General features: G+C 45.0%; 2 protein-coding genes across 2 annotated transcripts; one reads left to right on the top strand and one right to left on the bottom strand.

Moving 5' to 3' along the window:
• Positions 1-5,891: 5,891 nt before the first annotated feature.
• Positions 5,892-10,731, top strand: KCNE5 (potassium voltage-gated channel subfamily E regulatory subunit 5). Its single transcript, XM_067471570.1, has one exon. It carries the CDS (start codon positions 6,488-6,490, stop codon positions 6,863-6,865), a length of 378 nt encoding a protein of 125 aa, XP_067327671.1. The 5' UTR covers positions 5,892-6,487; the 3' UTR covers positions 6,866-10,731.
• A 3,323-nt stretch (positions 10,732-14,054) lies between these two features.
• NXT2 (nuclear transport factor 2 like export factor 2) lies at positions 14,055-19,399 on the bottom strand. Its single transcript, XM_060756212.2, has 4 exons — positions 19,299-19,399; positions 19,088-19,174; positions 16,727-16,871; positions 14,055-15,337 (listed from the first exon to the last, which is right to left on the bottom strand). Exons 1-4 carry the CDS (start codon positions 19,311-19,313, stop codon positions 15,159-15,161), a joined length of 426 nt encoding a protein of 141 aa, XP_060612195.2. The 5' UTR covers positions 19,314-19,399; the 3' UTR covers positions 14,055-15,158.
• Positions 19,400-21,316: the final 1,917 nt, after the last annotated feature.

Raw genomic sequence — 21,316 nt, 5'->3', positions numbered from 1 at the left:
CCTCCATGCTGTTCTACTTTGCACTTTTTTCTCAGTCTATATATATATAGTGTATATATACACACACATGTATATGCATATATACATTATATATACACTATATATATATATATATATAGGTTGCTTCCATTTTTTGTATATAATGTAGTCTTTGATTGCAATGTGTATACATGGCGCTGAAATAATTTATGAAAGAGATCTCTTTGACTCATAATAATACTTAAAATATGTATATTATGCTCAAAGGGGGAGGAAAAAATCCGATATTGTTTCTACAGGATGGAGGAGTTTTTTGTATGAAATACTGTTTTCAGTACACCACAGTTTTAAATTCAACTTGGTCCTGGGTTTTTTTGTTTGTATGTTTCCTCTAGTTTGAGTGTATGTGCGGGTCAGTCGACTTTCAAAGCAGCAATGAATCACTAATCGGAGATATACGTAAAATTACGAGCCATTGTGTTGTCGAAGACTTTCATGGCCGGAGTTACTGGGTTGCTGGGAGTAGTCTGAGTTGTCGGGCCATGTTCCAGAAGCATTCTCTCCTGACGTTTCGCCCACATCTATGGCAGGCATTCTCAGAGGTTGTGAGGTCTGTTAGTAATTAGGCCAACTCTGTGGAATGTTCTGGGTGGGAGAAAAAACTCTTGTCTGCCTGAGGCAAGTGTGAATGTTACAGTTTGCAAGCTTGATTAGCACTGAATAGCCTTGCAGCTTCATACCTCCCAAAAAAGGATCCCCCCAGGCATGAAGCAGCCAGCCTTTGAAGGTGCAAGGCTATTCAGTGCTAATCAAGGTGACCAATTGCAATATTCACACTTGCCTCAAGCAGACAAGAGTTTTTTCTCCCATCCTGAACATCCCACAGATATATAATCCTCACTTGCCTTGCAGCTTCAAAGCCTGGCTGGTTCCTGCCTGGGGGAATCCTTTGATGGGAGTGTTAGTTGGCCCTTATTTTTTCCTATACATAGAAGCCATTGAAATCCCCAGCATGTGGACAGTTTCAACAGAAAGGAGGAAACCATGAAAATGAACAAAATCTGACTAGCAGTATTTAAAAAAAAATTAAAATTAGGACAGCAAATAAAGAGCAACACTTTAAAAAGGAAATTCCAGAGAGGAAGTAATCGGGGCCAGCTAACACCTCCTAACAAAGGATCCCTCAGGCAGCAACCAGCAAGGCTTTGAAGCTGCATAACCATTAAATTCTAATCAAGGTGGCAAATTTCTCCCTCCTTGGGCATTATTCCATAGATATATGAACCCCAGTTGCCAAGTTTCCAACACACCTCACAACCTCTGAGGATGCCTGCCATAGATGTGGGCGAAACGTCAAAAGAGAATGCTTCTGGAACATAGTTGTAAAGCCCGGAAAACTCACAGCAGCCCCCTTACGAGCCATTGTTTGGACCAGCGAGACCAGTATCAGTTCTTAAGGTATTTTATGTAGCTTCCATCCATGCCTTTCCAGCCAGAGCTGCACTGGCAACCGATTTAGTAGAGATTTTGATCCGTCCGCTTTGCAAAAGTCTAGACTTGGGACCAGAAAAATGCCTCGCGCATACACTTGTTTACATGTATAGAGGAGATGTTTCCACTATGGACGTGTGGGTTTTTATTCCACCATTGGGGTCTGTTACATTTGATACACAAAGAATTGTGAAATGAGAAAGCGTGTGCAGAGTAAATAGCTCTTTATGTGCTTCCAGGTTGGACGGCGGCTAACAAAGTTTGTTTCGAATGTATATCCTTTGGCCGTCGTCCCTTTGCGCTGATGTTCGTATGGGCCAGCCTCATTTTCATTGTGCATGGAATATGTTTCTTAAACAACTCTCCAGTGCAGAATACATCTTGATTTGTGAAGAAAGTCTGTGTTGAAGAGTTTGTTCTTCTGCAGATGGTTTTGACTTTTCAAAGCTGTTTTCCCTCATTTGTTTGCTTTGAAGTATATCAGTGTCACAAGGAACACATTGCTTTTCTGTACTATCGTAGATAACTACCTGTGTTTTACAACCTTTTATAGAGTGGGAAAAACATGTGTTACAACACTTTGGCTCTTTGTAACTTAAATCTTTGTATCGCAGCACATTTTGGAGTATTCTTTCCTACGCCATTCCTGCACATTTACCGTAGTGTATTTTTGCCTTGAAAATGCAAATGCTCCAAGGTTTAATCCATAACACTGTAGAGCAGCCTTTATCAACCTGGGGGTCGGGACCCCCAGGGGGGTTGTGTGGGGGTTTCAGAGAGGTCGCCTTCTGAACACATATTTCTGATGGTCTTAGGAAGCTCTTTGGCAGAGAAGGATGAAGATCTCTCCACCTGTCCTCCTCTCCCTTTTTGGAAACAGACGGCGATCCTTCCACCAAAAGCCCTCCTCCACTGTGATTGCTCGTCCTCTCAGCCACTTGTTTCGAGACTCCAAGTGGAGAGGGGAGAGCAGGCATGCTCTGCACATGGCAGCATGGTACACACGCACATCCAGGTGAGGGAGAGCATGTGAGGCTGGAGGGAGGCTCATACTAGCGAGTCCCTTCAAGGTTTGGGGGTTCTGTATGGGAAGGTTGACCTAATTCTATTGCTGATGGGGTTCAGCATGCTCTTTGATTGTAGGTGGACTATAAATCTCTGCAACTACAACTCCCAAATGACAAAATCAATCCCCCACAATGGGCTACCACTTGCTTTGTTTGTAGAATGGTCCCAATGGTGTTGCTGCATTGCTGCTCACTTCTGATAGTCTCATCACACTAGAGGAGTGCTTCTCAACCTGGGAGTTGTGACCCGGGGGGGGGGGGGGTCACGAGGGGTGTCAGAAGGGTCACCAAAGACCATCAGAAAACACAGTATTTTCTGTTGGTCATGGGGGTTCTGTATGGGAAATTTGGCCCAATTCTGTCATTGGTGGAGTTCAGAATGATCTCTGATTGTAGGTGAACTATAAATCCCAACAACTGCAACTCCCAAATGACAAAATCAATCCCCCACAATGGGCTACCACTTGCTTTGTTTGTAGAATGGTCCCAATGATGTTGTTATATTGCTGCTTCCTTCTGATAGTCTCATCACACTAGAGGAGTGTTTCTCAACCTGGGAGTTGTGACCCCTGGGGGGGGGGTCACCAGGGGGTGTCAGAAGGGTCCCCAAAGACCATCGGAAAACACAGTATTTTCTGTTGGTCATGGGGATTCTGTGTGGGAAGTTTGGCCCAATTCTGTCATTGGTGGAGTTCAGAATGATCTCTGATTGTAGGTGAACTATAAATCCCAGCAACTGCAACTCCCAAATGACAAAATCAATCCCCCACAATGGGCTACCACTTGCTTTGTTTGTAGAATGGTCCCAATGGTGTTGCTGCATTGCTGCTCACTTCTGATAGTCTCATCACACTAGAGGAGTGTTTCTCAACCTGGGAGTTGTGACCCCGGGGGGGGGGGGGGGGTCACCAGGGGGTGTCAGAAGGGTCACCAAAGACCATCAGAAAACACAGTATTTTCTGTTGGTCATGGGGATTCTGTGTGTGACGTTTGTCCCAATTCTGTCATTGGTGGGGTTCAGAATGATCTCTGATTGTAGGTGAACTATAAATCCCAGCAACTGCAACTCCCAAATGTCAAGGTCTATTTCCCCCAATCTCCACCAGTGTTTACATATTGCATATTCGTGCCACGTTTGGTCCAGATCCATCATTGTTTGAGTCCACAGTACTCTCAGGATGTAGGTGAACTACAACTCCGAAACTCAAGGTCAGTGCCCACCGAACTCTTCCAGTATTATCTGTTGTTCACTAGAGTTCTCTGTCCCAAGTTTGGTTCAATTCCATCGTTGGTGGAGTTCAGAATGCTCTTTGATTGTAAGTGAACTATAAATTCCAGCAACTACAACTCCCAAATGTCAAGGTCTATTTCCCCCAATCTCCACCGGTGTTTACATATTGCGTATTCGTGCCAAGTTTGGTCCAGATCCATCATTGTTTGAGTCCACAGTACTCTCAGGATGTAGGTGAACTACAACTCCGAAACTCAAGGTCAGTGCCCACCGAACTCTTCCAGTATTATCTGTTGTTCACTAGAGTTCTCTGTCCCAAGTTTGGTTCAATTCCATCGTTGGTGGATTACATAATGCCATTTGATTGCATGTTAACTATAAATCCCTGCAACTACAATTCCCAAATAACAAAATCAATCCTGCCCACCAGTATTCAAATGTGGGCATATGGGGTATTTGTGCCAAATTTGGTCCAACAAACGAAAATACATCCAGCATATCAGATATTTACATGATGATTAATAACAGGAGCAAAATTACAGTTGTGAAGTAGCAACAGAAATAATGTTATGGTTGGGGGTCACCACAACATGAGGAACTGTATTAAGGGGTCGCAGCATTAAGAAGGTTGAGAACTACTTAAGAGAAAGGACTGAGGGAGTTGGGTACAAGTTTAGCTTGGTGAAAAGGGAAATTCCCGAGACAGGACAAACTTGACCTGCTCTCCATCAGCAAACTCCCAATTTCCTCCCTGCCTCTGGAGCAAGGAAAGATGACCAAAAAAGGCTTAGAACAGGATGCTATTCGGCATCTGTTTTATCCAAGTATCTGCAGGGACTGCTTTATTTCCCTTCAGTTTGTACTGGGAAATACATTAGTTTTAGGGGAGAGCCAAGTACAACTAGTCTCCCTGTTGAGATTACTTTGCACTTCATTGTCTCTGAAAGGCAAATCTTTCATTCCCTACAACAGTGTTTCATAGAATCCTAGAGTTGGAAGAGACCTCATGGGCCATCCAATCCAACCCCCTGCCAAGAAGCAGGAATATTGCATTCAAAGCACCCCCGACAGATGGCCACCCACCCTCTGTTTCAACGCCTCCAAAGAAGGAACCTCCACCACACTCGGGCAGAGAGTTCCACTGCTGAACGGCTTTCACAGTCGGGAAGTTCTTCCTCATGTTCAGATGGAATCTCCTTTCTCAACCTTCCTAATGCCTCGGCCACACGGAACCCCCATGATCAACAGAAAATGCAGTGTTTTCTGATGGTCTTTGGCAACCCCTCTGACACCACCCTCATGACCCCCTCAGGTGTCCCAACCCCAGGTTGAGAAACACTGCTCTTAAGTTGTAGGTTTTTTGGGCTATATGGCCATATTGGAGCCCCCGGTGGCGCAGTGGGTTAAAGCACTGAGCTGCTGAGCTTGTTGATCGAAAGGTCGCAGGTTCGATTCCGGGGAGCGGCGTGAGCTTCCGCTGTCAGCCCTAGCTTCTTCCAACCTAGCAGTTCGAAAACATGCAGATGTGAGTAGATCAATAGGTACCGCTCCGGCGGGAAGGTAACGGCATTCCATGCAGTCATGCCGGCCACATGACCTTGGAGGTGTCTATGGACAACGCTGGCTCTTCGGCTTAGAAATGGAGATGAGCACCACACCCCAGAGTCAGACATGACTGGACTTAATGTCAGGGGACTACCTTTACCTTTACCTTTATGGCCATATTCTAGAAGCATTCTCTCCTGACGTTTTGCCTGCATCTATGGCAAGCATCCTCAGAGGTTGTGAGGTCTGTTGACCTCACAACCTCTGAGGGTGCTTGCCATAGATGCAGGCAAAACATCAGGAGAGAATGCTTCTAGAATATGGCCATATAGCCCAAAAAAACCTACATCAACCCAGTGATTCCAGCCATGAAAGCCTTCGACACTGCTCTTAAGGCTCTTTTTTTTTTTCAGAGCTTGGATCATCTTGGTTGCTCTTCTCTAAGAAACAAAGAAAAGAAAGGGCTATAGAAGTTCCCAACTTTCATTTGTGTGATGATAATTAAAACCAAAAGATTCCTTTGGCGAAACGGTTGTAGTTTTGAAATGTATAAAACAGTAACACGAGCCAGACGAGTGGGTCACTTAGGCAAAGTACAAAGTGGTCTGAGATCAGTTCGAGGAGGCCAGTCTAGCTCGTAGCTAAGGATTTCTGAAGCCTGGCGTCACCCACCCTAAAAGGCCCTCCTCCTGTTTTATTCTTGTTTAACGTCCCTCTTGCCAACTGTGCAAAAAACCAAAACAAAAGCTTTTTTCAACTGCACATTATTGTATTCCTCGACTGCACAAAATGCGCCCAGCTGCACAATGGAATCCTGCCTGCCTCTTTTCACTAGCAAAATCCCATCCAAAGAAAAAGAGACAGGAGGGCCTCTCCCTCGCCATTCCACCCTTGGGTTTTTTTACTAAGCAAAGCCTGGGATTTATGGGGAGGCGAGGGAGGGACTGAGGGTTGCCCCAGCTGCTGCTTTTGTCCCTCCTGCAAAGCCAAAACAGACCAGACTGAGAAGAGGGAGAGGAGAAAGAGAGAAAGGAAAAAAGGAAGGAGCAAGGAGGGAAGGAAAAGAGGTAGGTTGGAAGCAAGAAAAAGTAGGAAGAAGAAAGAGAAAGAAGGAAAGGACACAAGGCTCAACCCAGATCCAGAGGGCAAAGAACACTGCATCCCTTCCAGAGCCATGAACTGCAGCGAGAGTCGTCGCCTCCACCGCCTCCTGATCCAACTCTGGCATGAGCTTCATGGTGGTGGCACCAACTCCAGCCCCAGCTTGCCGTCTCCGTTGCCGCCCGAGGCTGGCAGCTCTGCCCAAGCCGGGACCGAAGACGATGCCTACCTGTACATCCTGCTGATCATGATCTTCTACGGCTGCCTTGCCGGCGGCCTGATCCTGGCTTACACACGCTCCCGAAAATTGGAGTCCAAGCACGACCCTTACCACCTCTACATCGAGAGGGACTGGGCACCTGGAGGGAGCAGCCTGGCTGGAGGGGCCAAAGGCAGGGAGGGTGGCCTGGAGGAAGGGGAAGCTCTCTCTGCTGAAATTGCCGCTGCCTAGGATGTCCTCTCCATCACACTCAGCTTCCCAACAGACAAGACGGCAAAGATCCAACCTCAAAGGCCTTCGTTTGGACTCCTGGGCATCAGAAGACTGCAGGTTCAGTGACACACTTGAAGAGTATAGTGCAGAAATGTGTTTTTAGCAAATGTGGGGGATGGATAGTCTCCGCCAGAATTTCGAATAGCACCAGGCTTTGGTATATTAATAAAAAGCAAAGCCTGGATGCATTACATGAGGGGAAGGTGGGGGACTCTGTGTCTACAAGTCCCAGGATCTCCCATTCAACATCATAGCATCTGGATTTCTCTAGAAAAAGCAGTTTGGAAATTTATTTTTAGGTGGTATGGGTATCACATCTCCCATTGATTGCTTTTCCAAATGTGTTTGTGATGTCTGCCTAGGAAACATTAAAGACTTGGGATGGGCAGCTGTGCGGGCCGTAAATTGTCTGAGGATGGGAAATGCTGGCGGTTGGGGCAGTGGCTGCGCACAAAAGGATGGGCCCAACACCCCATGGGAGCATTTGGCCAAAGACCAGCCTCAGCTGACTGGACACCCTTGAGAGGGACATTCATTGTTGCTGGTTGAAAAAGATTTCAAGACTTTTGGAACAACAGTGACTGAGGCCATCTGCTTCCCTCCAGCCCAGCTTTTCCAAAGCATTTGAGCTAAGTTTCCGAGAGTGGGCTTTCCTAGGGTAAAGGTTTTCCCCTGACATTAACTCCGGTTGTGTCCAACTCGGGGTTGGTGCTCATCTCCATTTCTAAGCCGAAGAGCTGGCATTGTCCGTAGACACCTCCAAGGTCATGTGGCCAGCATGACTGCTTAAAGCGCCCTTACCTTCCCGCCGGAGCAGTACCTATTGATCTACTCACATTTGCATGTTTTCAAACTGCTAGGTTGGCAAAAGCTGGGGATGACAGTGGAAGCTCATGCCGTTCCCCAGATTCAAACCTGTGACATTTCGGTCAACAAATTTAGCAGCTCAGTGGTTTAACCCACTGCACCACCGGGGATCCCCAGACTTTCCTACTACCAGCATATTCTGAGCTGTCTCTATTCCGATCCTGTTATTTTGGGGTAACTTTGTTGGTTTGTGACCAAAGCTTGCTTTTTGGAGGCAGGGAATTACAACTCACACAGAATGAAAAGGCATAGTTTATCTTCCTCTTTTCTCTTTCTCCTCCTTTGTCACATCCTTCTCTCCTCCTTTCGCTCATTCTGCCACCCTTTCTCTCTCCCTTTGTCCTAATTTTCTTTTCTTTCTCCTTCCATCTCCTTTTTCTGACACTCTTTCTCCCTCTTTCTCTTTCTCTTATTCTCTCCCTCTTTCTGCAAAATGCCAGTGAAGGACAGACCTTGGATTTGGAAACTCAGTTCCAAAATTTGCCATGTTTTCTTGCAAGTAAGATTGTGGGCTCCAGCTTTCTCCCCCCTGGGTCTGAGCCAGGCTTATTTAAGCCCACAAGGCAGAGAACCTTCATCCTTTATTGAAGCAGCTCATGGGGTTGTTGACTCAAACTGGCCATCCCCTTTCAGCCTCATATGGTCAAAGCAGAATGGAAGCCAATGGACGGCAGAGGCGGGTGGGAGGAGAAGACACAGGACTCGAACCAAGCCTTTCCCCAATGGCATTTCTCCTGTTTCCAAGCAAATGGAAGGTTTGGGGATGTAGATTAGGCACAAAAGACATTGGAAAAATTACTTGTGGGTCACAAAGGAATCTTCAAAGAGAAAGTGGGCTACAAAAGAACTTGGAAAAGGTATTTTTTGGGGCCATAGCTCTAAGATGGCCATAACTATTCATGCTCCCGAACCTCCAGATTGCAATTTTAACACAAAAAAGAAATTAATATGAATTTTCCACTCCTTTTATGATTCAAAACAACTGCAAAGTATTACTCCTCTATCTATTTATCAGTCATATTTCCCAGCCTCTGCTGTTTCAGGTATTTTGGACTTCAGCTCCCAGTTTATCAGCTGTTGGGAATTGTGGGAGCTGAAGTCAAAACATCTGGAGGAGCATAGTTTGAAAAACTGCAATAGACATTTGCTAGGAATTTCCAAGGGCAAGATGGATGGATGGCATCCTTGAAGTGACTGGATTGACCTTAAAGGAGCTGGGGGTGGTGACGGCCGACAGGGAGCTCTGGCGTGGGCTGGTCCGTGAGGTCACAAAGAGTTGGAGACGACTGAACGAATGAACAACAACAGGAAGTATGCAAATTAATTTCTAAGGCTGTGGTTCTCAACCTGTGGGTCCCCAGATGTTTTGGCCTTCAACTCCCAGAAATCCTAACAGCTGGTAAACTGGTTGGGATTTCTGAGAGTTGTAGGCCAAACACCTAGGGCAGTGGTTCTCAACCTGTGGGTCCCCAGGTGTTTTGGCCTACAACTCCCAGAAATCCCAGCCAGTTTGCCAGCTGTTAGGATTTCTGAGAGTTGAAGGCCAAAACATCTGGAGACCCACAGGTTGAGAACCACTGACCTAGGGAATCACAGGTTGAGAACTACTGCTCTGGAGGAAGCATACCATTGCATTGCCTGGAACATCATCTTACAAATTCCTAGAGACGCCGTTTTTCCTCACGTACAGAAGTGCAGATATAGGTTCTGTGGTTACAGGGGCTTTCCTGTCTTCTGCATTGCCTGCTCAGTGACATATGCCTAAGTACACTGCATGTCTGTAACTCGGGAGCATCTCATGCCCAACATCCTTCATCAGGAGGTCTGTTTAGTTGGCCATTGGGCTGCAGATCTGTGAGATGCTCCCATTGCCAACGTTTCCTCCACATGTATTCCTTGACAAGTTCTGGTCACATTTTGGGCCAAAGATAACCTGGTGAATTGAAACTATTCTGCAAGTTGCTTCTGGTGTGAGAGAATGGGCCGTCTACAAGGACGTTGCCCAGGGGATGGCCGGATGTGTTACGGCAAAACCAAGAGCCACGGTAGCGCAATGGGTTAAACCCTTGTGCCGGCTGAACTGCTCACCTGAATACCTGAAGGTCAGTAGTTTGAATCTGTGAGATGTGGTGAGCTCCAGTCTGTCAGCTCCAGCTTCCCATGGTGGACATGATGGTAACACATCCGGGCGTCCCCTGGGCATAGTCCGGATGTGTTACAGCAAAACCAAGAGCCATGGTAGTGCAATGGGTTGAACTCTTGTGCCGGCTGAACTCCTAACCTGAATACCTGAAGGTCAGTAGTTTGAATCTGTGAGATGCGGTGAGCTCCAGTCTGTCAGCTCCAGCTTCCCATGGTGGACATGATGGTAACACATCCGGGCATCCCCTGGGTATAGTCCGGATGTGTTACAGCAAAACCTAGAGCCATGGTAGTGCAATGGGTTGAACTCTTGTGCCGGCTGAACTCCTAACCTGAATACTTGAAGGTCAGCAGTTTGAATCTGTGAGAAGCGGTGAGCTCCAGTCTGTCAGCCCCAGCTTCCCATGGCGAACATTATGGTAACACATCGGGGTGTCCCCTGGCAACATCCTTGTAGATGACCTATTCTCTCACACCAGAAGCAACTTGCAGAATAGTCTCTATTCGCTTCTGATATTAAAAAAGCTGCAAAATCTCAGGGTTGGGGTGATTTGGGACCCCCATCCTCCCCCAATCCAGATCAACAAATATATACTACTTATACATCAGAACGGAATGAGCTTCTAACCCACCAAAGTGTCATTCCTGGGATACACAAAGGTGGCCAAAAAGAAGAGTAAAAAGGATCCTTCAACCTCCATCGCATATCCACTCCTGTTATAGTTAATTCCTTCAGAGTCTATTGAGATCCTAGGATATGTGTGTGCTGCAAGGAATATTTCCTCAATTTAAAATAAAGACATGGACAACTTGTACTTGTTTGTTGTGACAGTTCTTTCTGCGCTAAAACAAACCCTGTGACTGGAGGAGGATGAATATTACTTAAAAGGCAGAGTGTAACACCAAGAATTGGGATAGATTGATAGGGATCCACAGTTAGGTGGATCTGTAATTAGCTAAGTGAATGAACCCAGAGGGTGCTCACCAATGCTTACTCTTCTTGCTAGACAGAACTGACAAGTGGAGTGCCATAAGTAGAGTTTTGTCCTGGACCTGGTTCTGTCCAACATCTTTATTATTGACATAGATGAAGGGTTAGAAGGCATAATCATCACATTTGCAGACCACAGCAAATGGGGAGGGAGAGCTAATACTCCAGAAGACAAGAGCAGAACTCAAAATGATCTTAACAGATTAGAGAGATGATGGGCCAAAATTACAAAATGAAGTTCAACAGGGACAAATGCAAGATACTCCACTTAGGCAGAAAAAAGGAAATACAAAGATACAGAATGGGGACGCCTGGCTTGACAGCAGATGTGTGGAAAAGATCTTGGGGACCTCATGGACAGGAAGGTGAACATGGGCCAACATTGTCATACAACAGCTAAAAAGGCCAATGAGATTTTGGCCTGCATAAATAGGGGTATAGTGTCTAGATCCAGGGAAGTCATGCTCCTCCTCTATTCTGCCTTGGTCAGACCACACCTGGAATCACACTGTCCAATTCTGAGCACCCCGGTGGCGCAGTGGGTTAAACCCCTGTGCCGGCAGGACCGAAGACTGACAGGTCACAGGTTCGAATCCGGGGAGAGATGGATGAGTTCCTTCTATTAGCTCCAGCTCCTCATGCAGGGACATGAGAGAAGCCTCCCAGAAGGATGATAAAAACATCAAATCATCTGGGCGTCCCCTGGGCAACGTCCTTGCAGACGGCCAATTCTCTCACACCAGAAGCGACTTGCAGTTTCTCAGGTCGCTCCTGACACGACAAAAAAAAAAATTGAGCACTGCAATTTAAGGGAGATGTTGCCAAGCTGGAATGTCTCCAGAAAAGGATGACTCAAATGATCAAGGTTCTGGAGAACAAGCCCCATGAGGAGCGGCTTAACGAGCTGGGCATGTTTAGCCTGCAGAAGAGAAGGCTGAGAGGAGACATAATGGCCATGTAATTATTTATTTATTTGACTAGTCATATGACCATTTCAAAATAGAACATGAGTAAAAAAACAAGGCAAAATGGTGAGGACAGCAGCTGACCTATTTACAGTCAGAGTCTTATTTTCCTGGTTCTGATTTCAGGAAATCTGCTCTTTTCTTGATAGCTTTTAGAATAAAAAAAGCTTACTCTGATTATGATGGATATTTTCTGTCTTTGCAAGATAATTTCTATTGGGGGACCTAAAGTTGGATAATACTGAATGTAAATATCTGTCTCGCAGTTCAGTGTATGCTGGACAGTCAATTAAGAAATGTTCAATATTCCCCATACACAGAACAGATATGTATAAATATGTGAAGTCATAGGCAAGAGGGAACAAGCTTGTTTTCTGCTGCTCTGGAGACTAGGACGCAGAACAATGGCTTCAAACTACAAGAAAGGAGATTCCATCTGAACATTAGGAAGAACTTCCTGACTGTGAGAGCTGTTCAGCAGTGGAACTCTCTGTCCCGGAGTGTAGTGGAGGCTCCTTCTTTGGAGGCTTTTAAACAGAGGCTGGATGGCCATCTGTCAGGGATGATTTGAGTGTGATTTTCCTGCTTCTTTCTTTCTTCTTGGTAGGGGGTTGGACTGGATGACCCATGAGGTCTCTTCCAATTCTATGATTCTCTGATCAATAACAGTCTAAAGCAGTGGTTCTTGACCAGGGGTCCCCAGATGTTTTTGGCCTTCAACTCCCAGAAATCCAAACAACTGGTAAACTGGCTGAGATTTCTGGGAGTTGTAGGCCAAAAACATCTGGGGACCCCTGGTTGAGAACCACTGGTCTAAGGGTTGCCCTTTGCCCATCCCAGATTTAACAGCCAATGAATGAAAAGATGTTTATAGAAAGGAAACCCTGATCACTGCGGCTTTTTTTGTGAAGGGCCAGGGGACAGTTCCACCTTGTCTCCTGCATATGTCATCAGTTGAGGACCCCTCCCCACAGCACAAACTGCCGCTCTGGGCCAGAGTGAAGAGAGAGGGGACCAGAAGACAGTTACACCTTGTACCCTGTGTTATGCTAATAATCTCTATATATAAAAATGCTCTGTGCATAATGAGTACCTTAAAAACAAAAGAACCAATGAACGAAATCACACCAAATTTGGCAACAAAACGTCTCATTACACAAGAAGTGACCATCACTCAAAAAAACCTTGATTTTGTCATTTGGGAGTTGTAGTTGCTGGGATTTATAGTTCACATACAATCAAAGAGCATTCTGAACTCCACCAACGATGGAATTGGACCAAACTTGGTACACAGAACTCCCATGACCAACAGAAAAAACTAGAAGGGTTTGGTGGTCATTGACCTTGAGTTCTGGAGTTGTAGTTCACCTACAATCAAAGGGCATTCTGAACTCCATCAATGATGGAAATGAACCAGACTTGGCACACAGAACTCCCATGACCAACAGAAAATATTAGAAGGGTTTGGTGGGCACTGACCTTGAGTGTTGGAGTTGTAGTTCACTTACATCCAGAGATAACTGTGGACTCAAACAATGATGGATCTGGACCAAACTCTACACGAATACTCAAAATGCTCAAATGTGAACACTGGTGGAGTTTGGGGACAATAGACTCTTGACATTTGGGAGTTGCAGTTGCTGGGATTTATAGTTCACCAACAATCAAAGAGCATTCTGAACCCCACCAATGATAGAATTGGGCCAAACCTCCCACACAGAACCCTCATGTGGGCCACAGCAACGCGTGGCAGGGGATGGCTAATATAATATAATACAGTATAATATATTGTATATACATATAATATTTATAATATCATAATGTAATGAAATATACTTACTTCCTTACTTAGGCAAAATAGTCATAATAATATATCATAATTACGTATTTATATTATATGTAATATTACTAATAATATCACAATATAATGGTATAGTACAATATAGTAATATATAATACTGATATTGTAATATGCTAGTGACATAATATATTGTATGTATGTGTGTGTGTGTGTGTGTGTGTATATATATCTTGTAAGCTGCTCTGCGTTCCCTTTGGAGTGAGAAGAGCGGCATATAAATATCGCAAATAAATAAATAAATAAATTTTACTCAACATTTCTCCAAGCTGACTGAAAAGTAAGAAAACCGCTCCCTCCAAGAAGGAATCATTCACTTTAAAATCTGGACAATATATTGGAAAGTTTTATTTACATCTAACAGGTGTATTAATTCTAAAGATGTGGTACTTTTGACATTGGACACAATCATAGACAATACGGTAAGAACGGAAGCGCGAATCTGTGATCTATGACCAACAAGTCAAACTCTCCACAGTCATCACTCCTAATCATTAGCATTACGCTACCATGGCACCCTTAGCGTATATGCAGGGAAACTGTAGTTTATTTGGCTCATAGGACTCCAAATGCTCCTCTTGTAATATGCCCTTTTTTGGGGAGGTATACTCAACAGGTTTTTTGCCACTCTGGTCCATTTAAGGCCTAAGAGGGGCTCTAAAAGAAATCATAAATAAAAACACTAGTCCCAGCCTTAGAAATGTAATTAAATTTCTTCCTCCATTCCCTAGAGCAGACTTCCGAATTCCAGAAGGCCCTATTCCAGTTAGTTCAATGGTCAGGAGTTTTGGGAGTTGGGAATCCCAAACGGCTGGGGGGCGCAGGTTGGAGAGCTCTTCTCCAGGGAATGGAGGGGAACAATTTCACAGCCAGGATTGGCCTTACGTTTTGCGGACAAGCCTGATTTGCATTTTGGACAGTGACAGAAAAAATATCTAACATAACTACAGAATTCTCCCTGCAGAAATATAAGCTTATCCTGCACACATCTTTCTCTGATCAAATTACCTGTTTAGATTAAGACCATAAAACAAAAACTGGCCAAAACCCTTATGCAAACCTCTGTCAGAGACCTTTTAATGTTTCTCGGAGGCAAAGGAAATGGGTTAACCATGCAAAACCTTTAAGAAGAGCACAGCCAACGTGTGCCAAACAGAATATGAAGAGCTTTAGGGGCCTGAATCCACTGCTTCCTAAATAATTCATCACTATAAAAAAATCAGGAAAGGCTTTCCCTTCTGATGTAGTCTACCCTGACCGTGAAGGCACCGAAGTCTTTTTGGTAGCAAGTTGGGTTTCATCTTGCAATTGTCTATTTTGCTCCCAAAGAGGATGCAGAAGGGAAAATGGTTCATACAGAGGGTGCACCACCATTTCAAAAAGACTTTCATCTTGTCCGCAGAGGACGCTTCGCCTCCTTGTCGCCCGTTAACTGGGCCAATCCTGGAAGCGGAAACAGTCGCTCATGATCTTCCACACTGTGTTGTTGTTTGTGGTTTGCGCCGTCAGCAAGAAGTTCTGGTTGAAGTACTGCATCTTGTTCCCGTCAAATTTGACACTGCCACAAGTTACGACGAGGACTGTGGTCTGGTTCTGCGTAGCTTGCTCTTCGGAGAGAGAATACAAAAGGTCAAAACATGCTCCTTCTAAAAGATACTACTTTTACACAGAACAGTAACAAGCGTGCTGCAATGGCTGGGGAGAAATCTGTTTGACAGCACTGTTTCCAAAGTTGTTTGTTTGTTTATTTATTTACTTACTGTATTTGTATACCGCCTTTCTCAGAAATGGGACCACAAAGTGGAATCCACGAAATGCTAGTGTGGAGAAGAGCAAACCACTGACCACCTGCTGCAATGCAACCTGAGCCCTGCCACATGCACAATGGAGGACCTTCTTGCGGCAACACCGGAAGCACTCCAAGTGGCCAGATACTGGTCAAAGGACATTTAATCAACTACCAAACTTGCAAATTTTGTGTTTTGTCTGTTTGTTTGTTTTGTTCTGTTAGAAATGTAATACAATTGACTGGTTGCCCTGACACGACAAATAAAGCCAATAAGCAACTCAAGGCGGTTTCCAACAAATCAGTACATATAAAAATATGATACAGATTAAAACATTAAACAATATAAAACACCACAAAAGCAATAAAAACATCATCATTAGCATCTCATTATCAAGCATTGTCCAGTTCCACTGCCAAATCGTTCAATTTCCTATAATAGCTACTCTGCATTTGTAAATGCTTGCTCGAACAGCCCTGTTTTAACTTGCCTCCGAAACGTTAAGAGGAAGGGAGCAGATCTAATCTCCCTAGGGAGGGTGTTCCATAGCCGAGGGGCCACCACTGAGAAGGACCTGTCTCTCATCCCCGCCAAACGTACTTGAGATGAATTTATTTATTTATTTAGAACTTTTATATACCGGTCTTCTCGACCTCCACAGAGGGACTCAGTCCGGTTCACAACAAAAGATTCATAACAAAAGTTTAAAAACATCACATCTCATAATTCACTAACACATTAAAATACAATCATATAATTACATAAGCCCAAGTCGTCAGAATGAAGTCACAATTCATCGCTATCTGTCCGTATGGTCAGGAGTTATTGACTCACTCATCAAATGCCAAATTCCAAAGCCAGTTTTTCACCAGTTTTCTAAAAGTCAGGAGAGAAGGGGCAGTTCTAATCTCCAGTGGGAGAGAGTTCCAGAGCCGAGGGGCCACCACCGAGAAGGCCCTGTCCCTCGTCCCCACCAGACGCGATTGCGAGGTGGTGGGACTGAGAGCAGGGCCCCTCCAGAAGATCTTAACAACCTTGATGGTTCATAGGGGAGAATCTGTTCGGACAGGTAAGCAGGGCCTCCCCAGACCCTAGAGTCCTCGATGGTTCATAAGGGGAAATCACCTTCCCATAACCCAGAGGGGCCATATAATGAGGCCACCTCCCTTGATCTGAGAGTTGCACTGTGTGCATCATAGGATCACTTACCATGGACGGGCTGGCAGTCGAAGGTCGTCACCTGGAATTCGCTGGAAGGCAACATCTCAAAGAACTTGGAAAGGGCGTCCTGCCCCGACATGGCATTTCCATTCCAGACCAGCGCTGCATCATCTGTGTAGAGCCGGGTCAACACCTGAGGAACATTGTGGAGCATTACACACAATCCAAGGCGAAGCCATCTTTTCAGGAATCTACTAGTCCTGAAAAACCCACTTTCTTCAAATATTCCAGAGGTGGAATAGTATAGCATTTGAAGGGAAATTAGTTACATTTGATAATATCTAGTTTCCCCAGAAAGGATGTCCCAATAATGCCTCTCAGGCTTTTATTAAATTACAGGGATCTGTAGGTTTGTTTGCAAGTTGAATTTGTATGATCATAAAAATAAACTATAAAAATGAGAACTTACAGTTTAAAGTATAAGTCCAGCCATACACACACACACACATTTCATTTACAATATTTATATCCTGGCTTTCTCTACCCCGAAGGGGACTCAAGGTGGCTTACAGAGAGGCAATAATTCAATACCTTAACAGCAATATAGAATTAAAATAAACAAGTGAATACAAATACATTTAAACATTTGAATTACATGAAAATATTTTTAAAACATTACAATCAGTATAAAACCATGCTATCTGCAATCATAATCCAGGTCATTGCACATAATTCCAGTCCATCAATTGAACTATGGTTCTACTCTGAAGGCTTGATCCCAGAGACACGTTTTCATGCTCTTTCTGAAGGTCAGGATGGGGGGGCTGATCTAACATCGCTAAGGAGGGAGTTCCATGGCTGTGGGGTCACCACTGAGAAGGCCCTGTCTCTCATTCCCACCAATCGCACCTGTGAAGGAGACGAGAAGAAGAGCAGGGACTCCCTGGACAATCTTAACCTCCGAGATGGTTTATAGGGAGAGTAAAGGTTTCCCCTGACATTCAGTCTAGTCAGGTCCTACAAGGTGATTTGGTATGCCCATACCACCAAGAACTTGCCACAATTTCATAGAATCATTGAGTTGGAAGAGACCTCATGGGCCATCCAGTCCAACCCCCTGCCAAGAAGCAGGAATATTGCATTCAAATCACCCCTGACAGATGGCCATCCAGCCTCTGTTTAAAAGCTTCCAAAGAAGGAGCCTCCACCACACTCTGGGGCAGAGAGTTCCACTGCTGAATGGCTCTCACAGTCAGGAAGTTCTTCCTCATGTTCAGATGGAATCTCCTTTCTTGTAGTTTGAAGCCATTGTTCCTTGTCCTAGTCTCCAGGGAAGCAGAAAACAAGCTTGCTCCCTCCTCCCTGTGGCTTCCTCTCACATATTTATACATGGCTATCATATCTCCTCTCAGCTTTCTCTTCTTCAGGCTAAACATGCCCAGCTCCTTAAGCTGCTCCTCATAGGGCTTGTTCTCCAGACCCTTGATCATTTTAGTCGCTCTCCTCTGGACACATTCCAGCTTGTCAATATCTCTCTTCAATTGTGGTGCCCAGAATTGGACAAAATATTCCAGGTGTGGTCTAACCAAGGCAGGATAGAGGGGGAGCATGACTTCCCTAGATCTAGACACTATGATCCTATTAATGCAGGCCAAAATCCCATTGGATTTTTTTGCTGCCAGGACTCATTCATTTATCTTTTTTAGTGCTTCATAATATCCGCAGACCCTTTCTAACTGTTCTGTTGCATGCTGGACCTGTAAATAATTGTCTTTAGAACGGGATGTGCAACCTTTGCCCAGCAGGAAGCCAGGGGCCCCAAAGAGAAGTTCTCAGAGGGTTTCACCACAAATAGTCTTTAGATGGCTTATGAAGTACAACAAAGTCCTTTATTAATGAACAATCACGCAGAAACTTTTCTTGTCTTCAGTAAAATTAAGCAATTGATTCCAAGCTTTTAGGCAACTGGTGAATTCCTAATCTTGCCCACGAAGGACAGGACCCTAGATTACAATGGCTTCAAACTTACAAGAAGAGAAGAATGAGAGGAGATATGATAGCCATGTATAAATATGTGAGAGGAAGCCACAGGGAGGAAGGAGCAAGCTTGTTTTCTGCTTCCCTGGAGACTAGGACACAGAACAATGGCTTCAAACTACAAGAAAGGAGATTCCATCTGAACACGAGGAAGAACTTCCTGACAGTGAGAGCTGTTCAGCAGTGGAACTCTCTGCCCCGGAGTGTGGTGGAGGCTACTTCTTTCAAATAGAGGTTGGATGGCCATCTGTCGGGGGTGCTTTGAATGTGGTTTTCTTGCTTCTTGGCAGAATGGGGTTGGACTGGATGCCCCACGAGGTCTCTTCCAACTCTGTGATTCTATGACAACAACAACGATAATCCTTTCCTTACCCGCCTCCTTTTGTCCATGGTTTCATAGTAAATATTGGCGAACTCTTCTGCTGCTTTGCAGGCCTGGTCCACGTAGGTTTTAAAGTCCTGTCAAACAGAGAAGAGGCCAAAGAAAACAATGATCCAGAGGAAAATCCATTTAGAATATTTAGAATATGTAAAGAGCTCCCTCCCCGACCATTCCCCCTTGTTTTGGGCCTGTTTCCCTTACCACCGAGGCGGCCATGCGAGAAGAAAGGCAGAGGTTCCTCTTTCTCAAACCAAACAGGCAGCAAGCCGGAAGCGGAAACTCATTCCCAAGCTACTTCCGGTGGTTCCCCTCCTGTACACCATCCGGGGAGGGACAGAGACGCAACTCTGGTAGTTCCAGCTTCAATCTAGCCCTGATTGGACGAGAGGAAAAGGGGAGGAGTCAGCAGAGGAAACAAACAGGCTTAGAGCGACACCTTTTGGCCAGAGTTATGATTGGGTTACTGTGAGTTTTCCCAGCTGTCTGGCCATGTTCCAGAAGCATTCTCTCCTGACGTTTCGCCCACATCTATGGCAGGCATCCCCAGAGGTTGTGAGGCCTGTTGGAAACTAGGAAAATTGGATTTATATATCTATGGAATAATATCCAAGGTGGGAGAAAGAACTCTTGTCTGCTTGAGACAAGTGTAAATGTTGCAATTGGCCAACTTGATTAGCATTGAATAGCCTAACAGCTTCAAAGCCTGGCTGCTTCCTGCCTTGGGGAATCCTTTGTAGAAAAGTGTTGGCTGGCTGACTGTTTTCTGTCTGGATTTTCTCTTGATTTGCATTGAATGGCCTTGCAGCTTCAAAGCCTGGCTGCTTCCTGCCTTGGTGAATCCTTTGTTGGGAGGTGTTAGCTGGCCCTAGGAGCCCCCGATGGCACAGTGGGTCACACCCCTGTGCCGCAGGACTGAAGACCTACAGGTCGCAGGATCAAATCCAAGGAGAGGAGGATGAGCTCCCTCTATCAGCTCCAGCTCCTCATGCGAGGACATGAGAGAAGCCTTCCACAAGGATGATAAAAACATCAAATCATCTGGGCGTCCCCTGGGCAACGACCTTGCAGATGGCCAATTCTATCACCAGAAGCGACTTGCAGTTTCTCAAGTCACTCCTGACATGACAAAATAAAATACAATAAAATAAAAAAAAGGAAGGAAGGAAGGAAGGAAGGAAGGAAGGAAGGAAGGAAGGAAGGAAGGAAGCTGGCCCTGACAGTTTCCTGTCTGGAATTCCCCTGTTTTCTGGAAGTTGTTCTTTATTCAATGTTTTGATTTTAGAGGGTTTTTAAAATACTGGTAACCAGATTTTGTTCGTTTTCATAGTTTCCTCCTTTCTGTTGAAATGGTCCACATGCTTGTAGATTTCAATGGCTTCTCTGTGGAAGCCATTGAAATGTGGAAGGAGAATTCCAGACAAGAATCAATCAGGGCCAGATAACACCTCCCCCCCCCCCCAAAAAAAAGAGATTCCCCCAGGCAGGAAGCAGCCAGGCCTTGAAACTGTAGGCCATTAAATGCTAATCAAGATGATCAATTGCAGTATTCACACTTGCCTCAAGCAGACAAGTGTTCTTTCTCCCACCCTGGACATTCCACAGATATATAAACCCCACTTGCCTAGTTTGCAACAGACCTCACAACCTCTGAGGATGCCTGCCATAGATGTGGGTGAAATGTCAGGAGATAATGCTTCTGGAACATGGTCATACAGCTCAGAAAACCCACAGCAACTCAGAAACAATGCTGAAGCATCTCTCCTCCCCTTTCAGAAGTAAGATTTTTTTAAAACACAACAGAAAGCAACAGACTTTATTTCCTCATGTAATAGTCGCATCCTTTTTTTTGATGGGAAAAGGGGGGAGTGAAGTGAGACTATTATGCAGTGAAATACTGTTTATATTAAACATCCAATTTCTTTGGAGCCCCTGGTGGTGTAGTGGGTTAAACCCCTGTGTCTGCAGGACTGAAGACCGACAGGTCGTTGGTTTGAATCTGAGGAGAGCACGGATGAGCTCCCTCTGTCAGCTCCAGCTCCTCATGCAGGGACATGAGAGAAGCCTCCCACAAGGATGGTAAAACATCAAAACATCCGGACGTCCCCTGGGCAACGTCCTTGCAGACGGCCAATCCTCTCACACCAGAAGCGATTTGCAGTTTCTCAAGTCACTCCTGACACAACAAAAAAAATCTCTTCTGGAGCATTATCTGCTGTGTT

Source organism: Anolis sagrei, chromosome 10 (genome assembly GCF_037176765.1).
Source record: "Anolis sagrei isolate rAnoSag1 chromosome 10, rAnoSag1.mat, whole genome shotgun sequence".
NCBI lineage: Eukaryota > Metazoa > Chordata > Lepidosauria > Squamata > Dactyloidae > Anolis > Anolis sagrei.
The sequence above is the reverse complement of the archived record's forward strand: the minus strand, read 5'-3'. Positions and strand labels throughout refer to the sequence as shown.

What these genes read in the sequence shown, in the direction of transcription:
- NXT2 (XM_060756212.2), bottom strand. An exon ending in CCATGGACAAAAGGAGGCGG is followed by an intron (nt 16,872 to 19,087) that starts GTAAGGAAAGGA and finishes AATGTTCCTCAG; the next exon opens with GTGTTGACCCGGCTCTACAC. An exon ending in CGACTGCCAGCCCGTCCATG is followed by an intron (nt 15,338 to 16,726) that starts GTAAGTGATCCT and finishes CTCTCTCCGAAG; the next exon opens with AGCAAGCTACGCAGAACCAG.
- KCNE5 (XM_067471570.1), top strand. Translation starts at nt 6,488, where the DNA reads ATGAACTGCAGCGAGAGTCGTCGCCTCCACCGCCTCCTGATCCAACTC.